This window comes from Carettochelys insculpta, chromosome 4, assembly GCF_033958435.1.
Source record: "Carettochelys insculpta isolate YL-2023 chromosome 4, ASM3395843v1, whole genome shotgun sequence".
NCBI lineage: Eukaryota > Metazoa > Chordata > Testudines > Carettochelyidae > Carettochelys > Carettochelys insculpta.
In genome coordinates, this window is record NC_134140.1 from 58416575 (window position 1) to 58436423 (window position 19849).

A 19849-nucleotide genomic window follows, 5' to 3' on the forward strand; every position below is an offset into this window, starting at 1 on the left:
ATTGGAATATCCCAAATCCCAGATACCTGATTTGAAAACCAACATTACAGCTGGTCTTATGTCTGTAGTGGGCTGAACCAAACCCCATCACCAATTGCTTCCTAACTTTTGGAAATGTTTGCATTCAGTATCGAGCTTTGTTGTTGGGCAAAAGAATAATTTTGTGGATAAGTCCCTAGAATGTGACTTGGGTTCTCTTTCTTGCTACCCTAAAACTTTCTAAGAGACTTTGAGTCAGTCACTTAAGACTAACTTTTCCAGTTTGAGTGCCTAAATTGGCACCTCTTTTAGCCCTGATTTTTTTCAGTAGCTGGTGTCTCACATTACCTCCCTCTGCCCTTCTGAATTTAGTGAGAGCTGTTTGTACCCAGCACTTCTGAAAATGAGATGATTTATTTAGATCCTTAAATATTATTTTAGATGCCAAACTTTAGGTACCCAGGATTGAAAATTTTAAGCTTAATCTTAGTGTTTCCCAGTTTTGACTTGTAAAATTGGGTTTAATGCTTTCCTGAATGGCAGCTTGCTTGAAGATAGAACAATTCTTTAACTTATGTAGGGTGCTCAGACACCAAACTGATAACCGTGACACACATACCATGTTAGAAAACCAATATCTAATTTATCTTATAAAATCTAGTACAAAAACGCTCCCGAGAGAATTCACCAAAATGACAGGTCTTAGATAAATTTCCTAAAATATTATTTTTAATCCATCCTAGTCTTTTGTGCCAGAGAAATAAATCTAATTAGAGTGAAACAGCATAGGGTGTTTATTTTAATTCTTTTCCTGTCCCAGTGTTTTGTTTTGCTGAGTAATACTTTCTTATATTTTTAAGCCAGAATTACATCTATGGTTTGAATGCATCAAATTATCTTTTGCTAATCTGAATTCTTATCCCATTTGAACCATTCTTGACCACAGCAGTCTGTTACCTAGTAGGACTAATCAATCTAAATCAGCCAGCAGACAACCACAATATGTTCAGACCGTTGGAATTTTCAGATTATGTGCGTACAGTTTGGGGTCACATGATAGAATAGAGCTACTTTAAACATCATTCCTTAAAGAAACAGGAGGAATATATTTTATTTCACCGAACCAAAATATCTGGAAACATACAGTGAAACTTTTTAACAGAATATTATGCATAGTTGTATCTTGATAAAGGAAGAAATCTGTTAAAACAGTAAACTTCCAGTTCTCCCATTTATGACATCGTAGAAAACTGAGTGAATAAGTACACCTCCAATTCTCTCAGTCCTTTCCAAAAGTATGTCTGTCCAAAGATATGAACAGATCAAACTAGTAGTACAAGAAACCTATGTAGTTTACAGGGTTAAAATACCATAGAATCAGCAAGGGTAAATGTCACTCATGTATTTGTTGGGTCACAGTTCTTTTTTGTCCTGAGTTAAATAAGTATGTTGTAACCCTTACATTTTTGGGTTAGTTAAAAGTAAAGACAACATTTTTGCACTGGTTGTCTATAAGAGCTTTTGAAAGGTCCTAGTTTTTTAAAATAATTTGTATTGCAGTAGAACTCTCACCATAAATTACTGCAATGACAAAACTATGGAAAAATATCAATTTATGTATTGCCAAAGTAAATGTTTCCATCTTATTTTTAGAGGACGTGGAAAGCAAAGATCTTTAAGCGCCGTTACTATTAAACTATGAGCTGAGAACATCCATGGGAAAACAGCTCACATTTTTCCCCCTCCACCTTTCACCATGCCTTGGTTCAGTGGTTAGATTAATTTATTCCTTACCACCGCAGCACTTCTCAAAAGTGTTACAATAAGGAGCAGGCACATTCCACACAAGGCCTACAAAAAAAGGGATGGAATGAGCCCAGGAAAAGCAGATTGGAAGACAATCCAAGCCATGTGCTCAGATACATCCTGCAATTGATATTCTTACTGTATTGCCACTTCCCAGACTGAATTAACACTTGCTGGGCAGTCTCTTGGTTCTGGATCTGCCAAAGATTTAAATAAAAAGAATGCTATTTGACCTGCTAACGTGTAAATGTAATCATGTGCTTAACTATTTGCAGCATCAGAGCTTTATTTCATAAAATGGGAGACCAATAGGACCGTATTACAAATAGGCATTATCAGATATACTAGCTTTTCTTTGAGAAGCTGTGGTTCCTCCTGCCTTCACACTTTGGAGCTTGTGCTTGAAATTTGATGGATACACAGTCTTAGTATCAGTCTTTGCAGACCATGTGAAAATTTGGCAAAATTATGAGCATCTAGAAAAATCCCAGTTTGCTCATGCTCAGTGGAGATTTGCAAGAGTTTAGCATCTAAAAAAAGTCTATGAAAATTCCATCCACATTGAGCATGCTTAAGACCAGGGCTGCTGAAGACGCATCTGGACTTTCCTTGCAGTTGCTGTTGGAGGCCATGCTCAGGACGGAGCTAAATCTGGAAAACAGGCAGCCTGTTTCCCCTGTCTTCCAGTGCACCTCATGCTGGCACCAAGGCAGCACGGAGGAGAAAGCTGCCTGATTTGAATGCAGGGGGACCAAAACCTGAACCTGGAGTGGAGGAATAGATTGGGACAAAGAGCCAGCGGATAGGGTGAAGACCAGGATGGGAGAGTGGTAGAAGAGTAAAAGGGAAACTGAAACTAGCAGTAGGGGGTGAGAGAAGCCTGGAACTAGGAGCTGGGTGGGGAGCAGAGGAGACTGAGACTCAGGGTTCATCTGCACTTATGGAAAATGGATGTGCTGGCAGTCAATCTCCCAGAGCTCAATTTAGGGTGCCATGGTGCCACCATCAACCCTAGTACTGCTGGCAATCACAAGGGGTAGGAGAAGTCAACAGAAGAGTTTCTCCCATTGACCTCTCGCTGTGTGGACAGTGGCAAAAATTTATTTTAGATAAGTCAACTCCACCTACGCAATTCTTGTAGCTGGATTTACACAGCTAAAATTGATTTTACCTCCTAATGTGGACCAGGCCTCAATGAATACTATCTTCCTCACCGGAGGCACACCTGGGGCAAAAGCTAAAAGATTTTATTGTTATAATGACTTACACTAGTTTCAGGGTCTCCAAAAGCCAAGTAATCTTCAGCCAAAAGCGACTAAGTTGAAGAAAAAAATCCTGATTTAAGCTACAAGTAATCCTTAAAGTCAAGAACAATCTACATACATTTTACAAAATGTGAAAAGTGCACTTTCAAAATGTTCCTAGATCTGGACAAGATGAATTCCACTGAAATGGTCCTGTGATTATAAATATGATCTGACTGATCAGTGTAATTTACTATTCAACCTACTGTCATTACACATGGGGAATGGGGAGGGGGATACTGTATTGACAGAGTTAAGTATGAACTTGTTTCTGACCTGGGCAGTCTGGAATGCTGAATCAATGCAGTAAACAGTTCCTCTGTCCATCTTTTAAGAACATTGGCCGTGTCTACACTAGGCCCAAACTTCGAAATGGCCACTCAAATGGCCATTTCGAAGTTTACTAATGAAGCACTGAAATGCATATTCAGCGCTTCATTAGCATGCTGGCGGCCGCGGCGCTTCAAAATTGACGCGCCTTGCCGCCGTGCAGCTCGTCCAGACGGGGCTCCTTTTCGAAAGGACCTCGCCTACTTCAAAGTTCCCTTATTCCCATCAGCTCATGGGAATAAGGGAACTTCGAAGTAGCCAGGTCCTTTCGAAAAGGAGCCCCGTCTGGACAAGCCACGCGGCGGCGAGGCGCGTCAATTTTGAAGCGCCGCGGCCGCCCGCATACTAATGAAGCGCTGAATATGCATTTCAGTGCTTCATTAGTAAACTTCGAAATGGCCATTTGAGTGGCCATTTCGAAGTTTGGGCCTAGTGTAGACGTAGCCATTGAGTGGTTGACAAAGAAAAGAGAGACAGTATGCATTCGAGCATTTTGCCTCAGTTAGGCATGCATACCTTTTTGTTCCCCAAAATGCAGTAATCAGCACGTTAAATGCGTGAACAGAGAGTTTGAGGATTTTTGTATAACAGATTGAAAGGGAATGAAATAAAATGACCAGATAACAAACAGTGTGTCCCCATCAGCAGAAATATTATATTATCTCTTTTCCCCGATGGAAAAATCAGAAACGTGTACGAGAGTGAGTGAGTGTGTATTCCTGTGATCAGTAAGAATATATGTGATAATTATCATGCTGACTGATCTATTTTTATGCTTTTAATAAGCATTACCTCATTATACATTATTGTGTAAGGTGATTGTAGAATCTCCATTGTTGGAGATGTTTAAGAAAAGGTTGGATAACTATTTAACAGGGATGATACAGATGCTGCTTGGTCCTGCCATGAGGGCAGGGGACTGGACTTGATGACCCTTCCAGTTCTAGTTTTATGATTCTGTACCCTTGAATAGGAAGTGTAAGATCCAGGTTTTGGAAATCCTGAGCAGTTGAACAGATAATAGAGACTGCTCTATATTGGAAACAGTGTTGTTTAACTTATGGAGAGAGGAGCTTTTCTTTACTAAAAAGCTAAACTGAAAAATAAGCATAATATTAAAAAAAGACACAAACCAATACACCCATCCCTCATGTAATGAGAGCTTTACTTATGAGTACTCACTAAAATGAGGAACATATATACCTACCTTTACTCTCTGTGTGCGTGAACTTCCCCACTTATATGAGCAGGGTCCCTGGCCAGGGAACGGAGAGATCCACAGCCCTGTGGCTGACTCAGCTCTAGCCGTGGGGTCCCTGGCTGATGGCGGAGAGACACGCAGCTGGAGCCTTCTGCCTCCCTTCCCTTGGCCAGGTTTCAACTGCCCCCCGCAGTCCTAAACTGCCTCCAGCCTTAAACCAACTCAGCAGCCCCAAACCTCCTCCAGCTTAGACCCCCTGCAGCAGCCACAAACCACCCCCAGCCTCACCCCCCCCACCCAGCGGCCACAAACCACCCCCAGGATTAGACTCTCTCTGCAGCCCCAAACTTCCCCCAGTCTTAGACCCACCCCTGCATCCCTCAACAGCCCCAGCCTTAGACACTCCTGCTCCTCCTCCTCCTCCTCCTCCTCCCGCGGCTTCTTCACCGGGGCTGCTAGGCTGGGTGGCTCCCCCAGCCCTCCTGCTCCCAGCAATTAACTCAAGTTTAAGGTTTCAGCACCTAGGCATAAGGTATTTGGCATCTCTAGTGATAGAGGTTGCTGCCATCTGCAGCAGTTATCACTATTGATAGATATCTGCCTGAGGCACCAGTATTAAGAAACTGTAAATGGCTTATTTAACAGCCACATGCAGCTGGAAACTGCCCAGCTGGCGACCTTTAACAAATCTAATGGGACCCATGTCTGGGTTCTGACCCATAGGTTGGAAATCCCTGCTCTACATACATATGCTGCATCCTCTTTCTGGTGCCAAACTATTCAAATACATCAGAAGAGTACCTAAACTCAACTGGTTCATGTCAAGTTACAAGACCTTGGAACGAACTGGAGACTTTTACATGTATTTTAATGGGAATTTAGTGACGCTCTTAGGAGTTTTCACTTATGAGCAGAAATTTGGGAACCAATTGTGCTCGTATAGTGAAGGATGAGTGCATTTTATTTCTCTGACAAGAGATCCTTTCCTTCCATGCTTCAATTGGCTGTGGAACCAAGATAGAAGGGACTTGAAATAACTCCCCAGTGTTTATAACATTGCCTCAGAGGACAAATACACAGCAGCATTCTAACATCCTGACTGTTTAGCCAGGTCTCTAGCAGTACACTCTTGATATCTTCATAGCATCCTAAATAATAAAGGTCAACAACTCAAGTGCATGTTGCCTTACCCTGCACACAGGAGCCTTTCTCAGTTCCTTTTTCAGAATTTAATGCAGTTACAGATTAAGTCAATTCTGTCTGTTTTTAAAACAGCTTAATGTCTTCAGCAAGCTGTGTAACATTCATTAGATTCACTATCTGATAATGATCTAATGTGATTTTCCCAAGACCACATTGTCTGGTAACTTGATAATGAAGAATGTCCTGGCTACTGAACGAGAAAAAAAGTTCACAAAAAGTATTAGGCTGGTCAAACCTTTCTGCTTCTGCTGTTTTTGAATACTTTCAGTGAGACTTGTGTGTAGTCATTTGGACGATATTGATCATTGATCACTGTATTTCTAAAAAAAAGACTATCATTCAAACCCAGAAGTCACCATGCCTAGCTAAGTAGTTTATCTACTCTGGTGTTGCATCTCTAGGAACTGCATATTCTTAATGCTTCACAGGAAGGCAGATGTTCATAATTTTTTTTCTTGTTCTTCATTAAAACATGTCACTGGAAGCCTTAAAAGAAAGGCACCATTGAATCAGGTGCTTGCAGGGTGATAAGCTGGTGAGGTGTACGGTTTTTAACCAGAAAGTCTGGTTGAAAAGGGATCTTGGTGGTGTCTGGTCAGATCAACTGACCAAACACCCAAAGCCCAGTTGCTGCAAGCTGGGGGCATTGGGAGGCATATAGTCATCAGCCGTACCGGCCCCTACTCAGCTGGGGGTGTTTTCTATTGGCAGTGGGCAGCTGCAGCTCCTAGCCCCAGCTCTGCAGGCAAGTTCTTCCCAACTCAGAGTATGATAGGAGAGGTGAAAAGCAGGGAGTGACATGGAAGGGGTAAAGTGGATGCATGGGGCCTCAGGAGGAAGGCAAGGTGGGGCAAGGGCAGACCTTTGAAAAGAGGCAGGGAAGGGGTGAGTCCTGAGAGAAGAGGTGAGGCAGGGATGGAGTGAGTGGAGACAAGGCAGGGACTTGGGCTAAGCAGCAGGTCAGACAAGGTTCCAGTACTCCTTCTGGGGTGTCTAGTTTTTATATATTAGAGATGGCAACCCTATAATGATATAGATTGTGTGAAATGATGTTAATTAAATATGCTTTCCCAGAAGCAAATAGATATGTTGAAGCGCTTTAGAACTGAAGGAGTATTGGGGGGGATTTAGATAATTAATAGGGTGGCCTTGGCTCTGACTTCATGCTCTAATTTCATATGCAGGGATTAAAGAGCACCTATTCTGTGCCCTACTAAGCTTCTTTACAATCCACCATTAAATATCTATGTTAAAAAGTAGTCTTAGGAATGCACAAGTTATATTGCAAACTTCTTAAATTCAGTAAAAGTAGTGTTTAAAGAGGAATACACCAGGAAAATAAAATTAAAAATGATGTCTAAAAACATGTGCATGTGAATTTTTGGACTATTAAAGCTGACATTAGTTTATAAAATCCCTGCAAGGTGAATACATTTCCTGTGTTCTTTAGCTTCCTTCTCTTAGCTGCTGGAAAATTTCTTATTAATTTTCTGGCTGAAAGGGCAAGCAGATACAATTAAGACTCTAATGGGCTCCAATGTGAAAATGTATCGTTTGCTTCTCAGATTTGAATATGATGTCATTTCCATCATTCTGTCCGTATCTTATTTTCCTTTTATCCTTTGTCTTTTATCCCTTATCTAACCCTTTTTCTCTTCCCCAGCCAAGCTTTTTACATTGATTGAAACAAATTTTATTTGCCCTGGCAATCTCTGTGGGGTTAGCTATTCTTTTTTGACATTTCCAGAGTTCCACTGTTTCTCAGAGTATTTATTTAGCACTGTGGTTATCATTGTAATGCACAGAAGCCCAGCTCATGGACCAGAACCGATTGTACTGTCAGCTGTACAACACTAAACAAAAGGCAATTCCCTGCTATAAGACCAAAGACAACAGATAGAGACACAACAATAAGGGAATACTATAAAAAACATGGGACTGTCTTGGTGAGCAGGATAAGCAGTGGTCTCAGTATACCAGCAGTCTATTGAAGCAGAGTGTGCGTCCACCTCTTATTTTCATTTATTATAGGAGTGTGCCAACCAAGGTTGAGTTTCCATTCCATTGTCCACCTAGACAGGCTATCACTTTCTTGCTCCATGAGATTTATGTGCAGCCCAAAGTATTGTCGCTGCAGCATTGCTTGTGAAGATTCGTATCTGTTTCTCAGTTCTCTGATATCCCTTGGTCTTTTTCAGAATTGCTGCTTTCCAGGTGCCTCTTTCTCACTCAGTGTCTGAGCGGACTGTTTACCTCCTCATGTAAAGCTACATTTTTCTAAGCTAGATTTCCCGCCCCAAGTGTCAGCTCCATAGCTCCCATTGTCTAGGAACCGCGACTAATGAGAGCTGCAGGGGGCAGCACCTGCAGGCCTGAGGGCAGTGTGTGGAGTCTCCCTGGCTGCCCGTATGCCTGGAAGTTGTAAGCACTACGAGAACCCTGCACCCTGAACCCCTCTCACAAGCAAACTCCCTTCCAGAGCCTGTATTGTGCACTCCTCCTGCACCCCAAACCTCTGCCCCAGCCCTGATACCCCACACCCTAAAACCCCCATCCACAGATCCAACCCAGAGCCCACACCCCTGACTGGAGCCCCCACATTCCTCACACCACAGCATCCTGGTCCAGTCTGGAATCCCCTCCAGACTCCCAAACCCCTCACCTCAGCCTCACCCCAGAGTCTGCACTTCCAAGTGGAGCCCTCCCTCTTCCCTGCCATACCTCAATCCCCTGCTCTAGGCTGGAGCCTTCTTCAGTATCCCAAACCCCTTATCCCTGACCCCACCCCAGACCCCACACTCCCAGCTGGAACCCTCACACCCCTGCAGCCCAAACCCCTGGCCCACTCTAAAGCCGCCTCATTCCCAGCCTCACCAAAGCTCCCTCGTACCCAAGCCTACACCCCCGACTGGAGACCTTATCCCCATACCTCAATCCCCCAGCCCAGCCTGCAGCCCTCTCCAGCACTCTCATTTCTGGCCCCACCTAGAGCCTGCACCCTCAGGCCAGAGCCCACACCCTCTTCTGCGCCCCAGCCCAGTGAAGGTGAGTGCGGGTGGGGAACAGCATGCAATGAAGGGAGGAAGGAGTCATGGAGGGGCTTTAGAGAAGGGTCAGGATGTGGGTGAGGTCTCAGAAAAGGGACAGAGCAGGTGGCAGAGTGTTCAGTTTTGTGTGGTTCAAAATTTGGCCAGTCTCTCTGCATGGCGTTTACCTCTCATTCCAGATAGTTGAAGAAGATATTAAATTGGAGGGAACCTAAAGGAGAAAGTCAGAGATTTTAAACAGTAGGAGATTAGCCGATGGAAGAATAGGAAAAAAGGAGGCCTTAAAAGCATTCAGGCTTAATATCAAACTAAAGCTGAAAAAGCTTTGAGGTTCATGCAGCAGGTACAAGTACTTAATAGTAACTGGGTTTAGTCATGTGAGTTTAACCAGTGTGCTAAGTATAATTTTCTTAGTCATGTTTTCTTAGCTATTTATTCTGAGAAATAATAGTAGCTCTTTTGCTTTAAATACGGTGAGGCACATAAGACTATAATAGGTATGAAACCAGTAGACAGCAGCGTGCGTGCCAGTTTTGTAAACAGAAGAAGCCTGGTCATTCTGAGTGGCGTTGTGTGGAACAGAGGAGCAAATGCGGTCAACATAGCCATCATATTACAGTGACAATTGGAGATGACGTGTTTCCAGAAGAAGTAGTAAAGAATTTTAGGAAAAGTTGCAGAACTAATATTGAATGAAACAATTTTGTTTTTGTATGCTGTGTATCCAGGTCATGGGAGAGTACTGTGTTACATCTGCTATACTCTCCATTTTCATTCTCTCTCCTCTGTCAACACTACTAACTCAAGTTCCTTGAATGGTTCTGTATTTGTGCTAAATGCCACTTGTGATTCTCTAAAGCTGGCACAGCACATGCGAAGGATACTGATATAGGGACAGTACAGAGCAATATTTTGAATTTTTTAGTGTTTTTAATTGAGCTTGACAGAAGAAAAATGGAAGTTGTCGCTAGGGATGTAAAATCTCATTTAATCAGTTAACTGGGGCCACCACAGATGGAACTACTCTGGCACAGTTGGCAAACACCTGTCCATAGTAGCTCTGCAGGCGTAGAGCAACCCTATGTCCATGGCGGGCAGCCTGGATCAGTTAACTGTAATCATAGACTCATAGAATCATAGAACGCTAGGACTGGAAGGGACCTTGAGAGGTCATCGAGTCCAGCCCCCTGCCCTCATGGCAGGACCAAGTACTGTCTAGACCATCCCTTATAGACATTTATCTAACCGGCAATTCGTCTGTTAGGGTGAGGCTTACCAGTTAACCTTCAGCCTCCCTAGTTGTCATGTCTAGGTTACATTTATACATTTGAGTACACAATCTGATTAATTTCAGTGTCATGAGCTAAGAATTGACTTAACACAAAGGATTTATTGCTCTGAAGAGAACCCCAATAGAGCTTCTTTGTTTGATTTTTAAAGTAGAGTTCCTTACAGCAAATCTGTCTTACTCTGGAAGTGAGTAGAAAAAGAGAAACCGGGAGTCAGAGTGGGGATACGCAAATATGCTGATGAATCAGTCAATTTTAGCTGGTTTATGCTAAATTTAGAATAAATTAGTGGTACACATTTGACTGTGGAATGCAATAAATTGTTATTTTAACAATCTTGCATACAGTAAGAGCCTGGTTACCTGGCATTCGGATAACCGGCACGTTTAGTTAACCAGCTGGGGCTGGTTGCCAGGACCGGCTGCTGCAGTCCCGTAGTCCTGCTGCCACAAGACTGGCTGCCCACTGCCCGGCTGCAGATGAATATAGAGCAGGGCCAGCTAATGTCCCCAGCTTTATTAACTGGCCTATTTTATTATCCGGCATCCGCAGTTCCCCGGGGATTTTGGATAATAAATCTTTTACTGCACATAAATATTGTTTGTATGGGCAAGTTAGTAAAAACCTATCACTTTCTTAGTGATCGTGGTATGCCAGCTTAGTTGTCATTATGCAGTCTTGCCTGATTCTACACATACTGGTCTAACACTATCGAACACAGATAGTACTACCCACAGTGATTTAGGAAGGCATTTATTTGGTATATGAAAAAACAAAGCGGAACAGAAGATGTGATGCATATAAAGACCTCGCTGTGAAAGGACATCACTCACAATAGGAGGGCGTGAATTGTAAGAAGAAAAGATGTCTGTAGAGAGGCGTTTTTATAAATTAGACGTGGCTATTTATGGTGGTTTTATCTTAACACATCTTATCAGTTCCATACCCTGCTAGAGGGAGCACCAGTTGAAAGTCCAGTATGATTCATAAATGTTGAAACCACCAATGCCACGTATTTATACTGTGGGTGAATTGTAAATGAATGGTAGTTTGCGAAATACTAATATACAAATGATGCAAAGAACCAATGGTTATGTCCCTACTGTGTATGCTCATTGCTTGTGAGCTAATGAACCAGTTTTATTTTCCCCTGGGTAGTGAATTTTAAGTCCAAGTGTAGCTATGTTGATTTTTGCCCAGCTTTATAGGATCTCTCTTTTATTTAGACTTTTGGGAATAAACGCAAACCTAGCTGTCCCAAGCTTCTCTACCCAGGCCAGGCAGCTACACCCAGACACCCTCCACAAACACAGATATCCTCAGCCACTGCTATCCTGTTACCCTCTCAAGAGACCCACAAAACCTGGCTTCTCCCACCCAAGCTTTTAACCCCGGTCATTGAGCTTGCTCCTGTTTTACCTCCTGACATCCACGCAAACACAGTTTCTCCTTTTTACCACCCCCCACCAGCTATATCAATCCTGCACCCCCCCAATATAATTCTGGTTGCTTTGACCATCAGCCCAGATACTCCACAACACCCAGCTGCTCCAGCATTTTCCATTTACCACTCACCTACACATCAGACATCTTTTCCACCTGCCTCTGGCTGCAGTCCAAATCTGAAAGCTAAAATAACAGAAACCTATTAGACCATTTTCCTGTGCTGCTTTGGGCTAAGTGAAACCAAGTAACCAAATTATGTTAATAGGACTTGAAGTGTTCCGTTCTTGCAGACTGGGCCATGTGGCCGGGCGCCAGGAAAGCAATTAACCCTCAAACACCTGGATGTTGCTGGCTACATAACAAAAACAAAATCAATCACTTGCTTGCTAGATCACACAGAAGTATGTACTGTATTCAACTGCTTAGCAATTTGCAATCAGTAGTATGTGCCCATTGTTTCATTTCCCAAAAATGCTTTTTGGTGAAACTGGGGAATGTAAAGGATCCATTATCATGATCATGCCTATAAAGGGGGTGCATAATGGAATACACTTGATGAAAATAAATTGCCTGTCATAACATCATATTTTCTGTTTGCTAATTTTTATACTTCTGGGAGAAGGGCAAGACATAAATCAGAGAGATGTATTTGAATTTGTGGGAAAAAAAGCCCCTTACAATTATGGGTTGGATCCACCCATCTTTTACAAATAGTATTGAATCCCTCTGAGAAGATATTTGATTTGGTCAGTCATGTTCAAAGAGTTCACTTGGGTTTTTAAAATCAACTCATTATTGCAGGTAGCTGATCCATCAAATGATACACTATTAGGTGACAGGGCTTTTATTGTAAGTAGTAGTTGTGAATATTTTGTCTGATCTACCTTTTTCATTCCAGATGAAGAAAGTGTGTTAAGTAGTGATAAATGATAATTGCTAATAACATGAGCCAATTAATTAATTTCTCCCAGTGGATGCTGAGCTGACAGTATCATATTACTATTCATCTGTGCCCAGATTCAGATATATACGTAAGTGCTTGCCCAATTTAAACACATTTTTTTATTTATTTAGATGTAAAATAATTGAGAAGATGCCTTCCTTCCTGACACTATACCACATTAATAATGCAATAAAATCACAACAGTGTTGAAGTAATCATTCCACTGGGAGCTAGCCAGCCAGCTTCCTACAGATACTCCTTTCTGACCCTCCGTCATTGTGGGAAGTATACCCTCAGCCTTCTCCAAACATCCTGTTGAACCAGTGGCTTTTGCAGCATGCAGAATTTGGACTATTTTTTACCCTGTGAGGGAGCAGGTTCCAGAGTACTGAAGCCTTGACAGCTGCCTCCAGTCTTTCATGAAAAGGGTCCAGCTCTGGCACCCATCTTAATAGTAACAATGGCATAGGAAGATGGGATCTGCCATAACTGACACCTTGAACTCTACCTAGATACCATTCAGTCACCAGTGTCAATCCCAGAGCACCAAATGACCTGTGTTCACAAGGAGATGCAGAATGCTGCTATTTGCGTACTGCGCAGGGCAAGTGATTTTAAGGGGTAGCCACATGTAAGAGCACACTGCACTATATTAATATTGATGTAACAAAATTATGGATAATAATGGCAGGGTATCTTCATGTCCACATGTGTATATCCACACACACAATTTTTGCAGAAAGTGGTGAAATGAACTACATTGGAAAAAACAACACAAAGGAAACTCGTTTTTCTTTTCTCTAATTCCTCTAAAGTTTATAGAATTGGAGATTGCATTAAATAATACCTGGTAAAATGTCAGTAGTGTGACTTAAGTTCATGATGTCCATGAACATTCTATTGTGAATGTTAATGTTTCAAATGTCCCTTAATACTCAGTCAAGAGTTTGAAAGTCATTTTAGATTTGCAGCAGCAGTTGCGTAAAATACCGGGATGCAGTTTTGATGAATGTGTAGATTGTATTGACTTGCATGCACACAAGACCAGAATTTGTCCCTGAATCTTTATACTGTATGCACATTTGAAATCAGGGTCTTCGGAAATGTGTTTGGTGATTTGCATGCAGCTTTGCAAAAATTTTATATAGCTTGCTTTAGAGAGCAGTTTTCGTAGACCTATGCAAACTATCCCTGTTTAGACAGAACAGCTTCCATGGACAACATAGTTCTTTATTAACAAGAAAAAGCACAGTATTGTGTGTGAAACTTTGGCATGAACTAAACTCACTTTATGTACGTAGATCTAATCCACCTGCTAGAAATTATTTTGACATCTTGGTGTACAAAGAGTTCTGTGCTTGGTGAGTTGTTGCTGAGGGTCTGAGTAATTGCATTTTATAGCCTTTTCATGGGATTCCTGGACTGAGTTCCAAGCCAAAAAAAAAAAAAATTAAAATGCCGTCTCCCGTAGCAGCATGAAAACACTCCAAGAATTTGTGATTGCTATAGAAGCCTAAAGTTACAATCAAAGAGTTTATCAACAAAGAAGAAAATAGACTGGATTTGTCTTAATCTTTAAATGGCGTACTGAGAATTCTCAGATGTTAATTTGCTGATACAGCAATTTTAGCATAAATGGGAATGGCATGAAATTTTATTAGTCAAACAGTATTAGCCCTTAGATTTTAGGATGATCCATTTTTTAACATTTGCCTGTTCCTTGTGTATAACAAACAGAATTCTCTTTTAAATATTCATCATCATCATCATCATCATCATCATCATCAATATCCGTGGACTCATCACCCGTTGGTGTCTGATGCCTCTCTCAATATTTACTTCCACCTTTCCCTGTCCAGTGTGGAGTGGCTTAGTTTCTGTAGACTAACTCTGAACCAATCTACTATATCATCTATCCATTCTCTGTGGGGTCTGCCTCTCCTATTCGAACCATCCATTATGCTGAATACCAGGGTCTTGATTTTTTGTTTGTCGTTCATTCTGCAAATATGCCCAGATAGTTGTAACTTCTGTTTTATAACCTTCTGCAGCAGGTTCTCTTTCGGCTGTATCTTTCTGTATAATTCCTCCTTGGTGACCTTCTGCATCCATCCTATTCTCAGAATCTTTCTATAACAACTCCTTTCGAACGCCAATATTCTTCTTTTCAAATCTTTTGTTATCACCCATGTCTCACATCCATACAACATACTTCTGAATACACATGTTTTCAAGATGCTCAGCTCTGTTCTTACGCTAATTGCTTTGCTTTTCCAGATTTTATCCATCACCTTCAAACTCGCTCTTGCTTTCACTATTCTAGTCGCTATTTCCTTCTCTCAATCTAGATCATAAAACGCCTGCTTTGAGTGAAGAATCAGTATGGTCATCTTATGAGCCACCCTTAAAAACAAACCTGAATTTCTGCCACAGTCCAAATTACATTGTGTATGGGTACTCAGTTGGGAGAATAAGTTGATTGAGGTTTCAGCCTCAGAGCCACTATTGATTTCAGTGGGAGTTCAGGATATACAGTATGTCCCAGTCTAAGGCCTTTTGTTTATTAGTTATTAATTACAGTAGCTCCTGGAAGCTCTCCTGAGATTGGGGCCAAATGTAATATGGCAATACATTGTAACCAAAGCAGTATTCATATCATATACACCGTCATTCTTTATAGTGAGAGGACAAGGACCTGTCTATGGTAAATATAGTGGGGAAACTATTGTAAAAACTACTGTAATATTTGTATTAAAAATAAACTGATTTCCTCTCTTCCTATCCCTGTACTTGGTGTAAGAACAAGAAGCAATGGAAAGAGGATGATTTATGTCATTCTTTCACTCCAGTAGTGTAAATTAGAGGAGCCTCTAGAAGTAATAAGCTATCTGAGAATAGCCAGAGTGCACTTTATTCTAGACAGGCCCTCTCCTGCCCCAGAACATGAAGCTAAGTAGGAAGTGTAGAGCCATTTTAGCAGCAGTGTACTGATTGAGCAGCCCCTTTGTATCAGAGGTGTTTGCTGGGGGCCCTTTCTGCACCTCTTCTCTCCCACCCCTGTTAGTATGCTTTTTAGCCAGTGAATCACCTGGAATGAGCCACACAGAAACACTCTAGCTAGCCTCTAAATTGTTAAATTGCATTACGGTTGTGACAAACTCTCCGCACTGGGGAAATACAGATCCAGCTTGTGCTATCTCAAACCAGTGTGATATGCACAGTCACAGCAACAGGTATTAAAGGCAACATGTTGGATTGAATTTAAGATGTCCTTCCTTCCCTTTGGTTGTTGTTTCCTTGTTTGATATCTGCATGTTTGTTTGTATTTGTCAATATTTGTTCTCTTGGTTGTTTGTTTTTAAATATGATAAAAAGCAAGAAAAGCCATAAGCCCAGGAGAATAAGTGTTCCTGCTTCCAGGATTAATGCATTTATAATTTGTTTGTGTGTATTATTGCTCTTTAAGGAACAGACAGGTGCATTTTGAAGCCTTCCACTTTTGGGGGCTGGGCCTGTATCTATTAAATTCAGTGGGAATTTTGTCGTCTATTTTCATGGGAGAAGGAACAGGTTCTAAGTCTGTAGTTAGTACTGTGGCAAGGGGTGGTGAAAATCATCACATTATCAGTAAAAATATTCATATTCCTTATTAATAAAGGTGCACATATAGCACATTGATACTGTGGAAAGTGTTAACTGGCTATTGAAAAATGTATTCCCAGTGTTTTAATATATCTGTGTATAGGAAAGCATCAAATAAAACCTGTAAACAGCATTTTTATATTTTAGACATTTATAAGATGAGTTATCCTTTTGTTAATAATCTGAAGACCCAAAAAAGCAATTGCAAATTTCATGCCAAAGCAAATGTTTACAGCTGAGATACTAAAGCTTTGAAAACAGGTTAGGCTATAATGGAAGTGTTGACTCAACTTTTAACTTGAGGCAGACACAAGTGGTGCCAGTTTAATTAAAGCCTGCGTTTAAAATAGGGCTATCCTTTATATGACATTGATTCACCAGTATCTCCCTCCCAGCCACCCCTGAAATACTGATGAGATTTTATACCACATACCATTATGTTGTGACAAATTAATAGATCATTTTGTTTTCTGCAGGAAAACTGAAGACTTTTATAGCAAATCTTCCAGTGTCAAAATGAATACAGGTATGCTGTTTTGTGAGATATTTCTTTATTTTTATGTATTTAATTTAATAAGCAAACAAGGGCCAAATTATTAATTGTGCATACACAAATTGTGCTCAACTGACATTGAAATTAAACTGAACAGGATGTTATTTTAATATGTTTGTATATGTACTGTATAAAATATACATACATGTTTATGTACGTGTACGTGTATGAAATATGCATGTTTATATGTGTATGTTATACCTGTGTGTTTACGTATGTATGTTTCATGTAAAATACATATATGGTACAGTGCATATATGTGCTGTGCAACACTATGGTATACATAACTGCCAAGCAAAAATGGCAACTCTTCCTCTCTAGAAAACCATGCTAAAATGTTTTCTGTTCTGTAAAGATCTTATTGTTTTATATTTTTAGGTGGGTTTATATATTTGAAAAATGCTATTCAAAAATTTGGGATTATTGTGTACCACAAATTGAATATGAGCCAACAGTGTGAAGCAGTTTTAAACAGGCCATGAGTTTTGGTGTCTCGCAAAGTAATGGATTTAAGCTCACAGGCTTGTCTTGTGAAAGTGCTGTGAAGGTTTACTTTCAGGAGGCAGATTGAGAGGTCAGATGCAGAGTGACTGCTTTGTGAAAAGTGTTTACAAAAAGGCAGTAAGGTGTTTTTGTCTTTTATCATTTTCCTATGTGAGTTCATTTGAGAGCACAGTGATTGTCTGGTTTTACCCACGGAGTTGTTGTGGCATGCAGTGCACTGGATGAGGCACATGACATGTTGTGGTAGACATGTGGAAGACCCATGGGAAGGTGTGCTGTTGATCACCATAGCAGTGGAGATATGACTGCAGGTTTTGGATCTATTGTTCTGGCAGTGTCTGCTGATGCTCTGAGTAGGTGTGCCCTGGTCTGAGGGGAGCATGAGCATGAAAAAGTTGAGGGATTGTTCGAAGGTCTGAAACGCGAGTTAAGGACAGATTTCTTTCAGGGTGGAGCAAAAGCTTTCTCTAAAGAAAACAAAGACTTAAACCTCAGGATATGCAGAGTGAATAAATGTACTTATCACATATTCCATACTCTTCATTGGTATGCAAATGCAGATGTTGTCTTTTGGCACTAATGGATAATGTATGGTCTAAATTAATTTGCAAAAACAAATCCTTGGTGCCCACCAATAAATATTTTAGTCAGGAGTTTTTACTGGAATAATATGCTTGGTAAATGAATCTAATGCTGAAATGATTTAAGGAGTCAGCTGCCTGCAGCAAATGAAGCACATAAAAATCAGACAGAGAAAGAGAGAACACAGTTCTAGAAGGATACAAAACATAGGTGCATTAATTTTCTTAATGTAAGTCATCATATAATGTACTTCCTAGCAACTTATCTAATTTGTTTGGGAGACAACAAGAGAAACACTTGGCCCCTGGAACAGCAAACAATAATATTTTTTTCATGTGGAACACCTAAGAAAATTTTCTTAAAAAACTTGTTGTCAGACTAAAACAAAAACAAAACAAAAAAAGCAACATATACAGCAAAACAAAAATAAGGTGATTAAATCAGGTATCATAGCAATGAAGTAGTAATATTGCATCTGGTTTTAATGACAGAAAATACATGTCATCAGGGTATGATATCAAAAAAATGTCAGATGTTCACAGCATACCTGTAAGTTGTTCATAGAACACCAGTGTTACACGGAACATAGTTTAAGAAACACTGCTGTAGAATCTCTGACTTGGTCAGAATGTCACATTTGGTTAAATGAAGGCAATCATATGATCTTGATCCTATAAGCAGGCCCTTGTACTGAACTTAATAATAATAATAATTATTTGTATTTTAGTAGGACCTAGGAACCAACAGGGAACAGGGCTCTATTTTACTAGGCACTGTATAATCAGTAAAAGGCAGTGTCTACCCCAAAAGGCTTAATATTTTAAATAAACAAGGTAAACCAAAGGGAAGGGAAAGGGATGCAACATACAAGCAGAGCGAAGAGACTGATGGCTGGCAAATACCATATTAGGGACAGTATTTGGAGAGAGAAGGTTGTCATGGCTTCCTTTTCTTTTTAATTCTTTTGGTGAAGTGTTTGTAAGGGAGGGCTAGCTAAGCCCAAAGGCAAAGGAAAGAAGGGGCATTTAAGCATGGGAGAAGGGGAAGGGAGGAGGAGGAGAGCGCCCCAGGAAGATAAAGTCAGACTGAGATTAAGGGACTGTGGGTGCAGGAGGAGTGATGAGGTAGCTGGCACAAACCATCTGTGCCCAGAGCAAAAACTGGTGAAAACAGACTGATAATATCATCTGTAGCCAACCGTTCTTTGGCCAGAACTTACTGCCATTGCTGCTGTGTCAGCTCCTGCCAGTCATTGTTTCTCTGCCCTTGGGAGCTGACATGTTTGCAGATGTTTTGTTTCAACAGCCCATATGATTCAGGAGAGGGGGATGCAAAAGGAATCCTAGTCTTTGCACAGCTCTAGATCAGGGAGGAAAGGTGTGTCCCCAGATGTCTCATCCCCGAAGCTGTAATACCTTTGAAGCAGATTATTCATCTGCTCCTCTTCCAATGGGAGTAGTGTTCGCACAGGGATCGTAAAAGCCTACAATAGCATGTGATCAAAATGTAGCTCCTGGTCAGAGCTGAGTAGGTTATTCAGTTAGGTCAGAGCTGAGTAGGTTATTCAGTTAGGAACTACTGTACTGCATAATGTTTATGCCGTGTTAATGCCTGGAGGCCCAGTTTAGTAGTATTATGAGAACATGCAAGGACATCATTGCTCTCTCCCCGTGTTCCCCCTCCCCATATGAGAGATTGAGAAGATTTCAGTGTATATATGTATAATTTTATACACACACAAACATTTCAAATGAATTGATGTAAGTATTGATAGCTTCCTAGGAGTTAAGTAGTATGGAGATTACAGCAGATGTGGGCAATCAATAAATTTAGTCCATGTTGCTATTTGTGAGTTACCTACAAAGAGGTGACTGCTTTGTCTTATCCTACAGCATCTTTTCAGCCCTGGGGAGCAGTATATCATCACTATTTATTTCTCTCCGAACCTTGTTCCTCAATTAAGCCTAGTGTCTAGGTTTGTCTGATCTTGCTTTTTTTTTTTTTTGGTATCCTGTTATCC

The 19849-nt window shown here is 40.9% G+C and overlaps 1 protein-coding gene across 27 annotated transcripts in view; it reads left to right on the forward strand.

Moving 5' to 3' along the window:
• SORBS2 (sorbin and SH3 domain containing 2) overlaps positions 1 to 19849 on the forward strand; it is a 238661-nt gene that overhangs the window by 83750 nt on the left and 135062 nt on the right. For 23 of the 27 annotated variants that reach the window (XM_074992920.1, XM_074992910.1, XM_074992897.1 and 20 more), the window contains exon 1: positions 16692 to 16716. The exons of 1 other annotated variant lie outside the window; for it this stretch is intronic. In XM_074992920.1, the coding sequence (XP_074849021.1) occupies positions 16707 to 16716 (10 nt within the window). In that variant the 5' untranslated portion in view covers positions 16692 to 16706. Of the gene's footprint in view, positions 1 to 16666; positions 16717 to 19849 lie in introns of those variants that run through there. 3 more of the 27 variants (XM_074992898.1, XM_074992900.1, XM_074992904.1) reach the window with 1 other exon arrangement.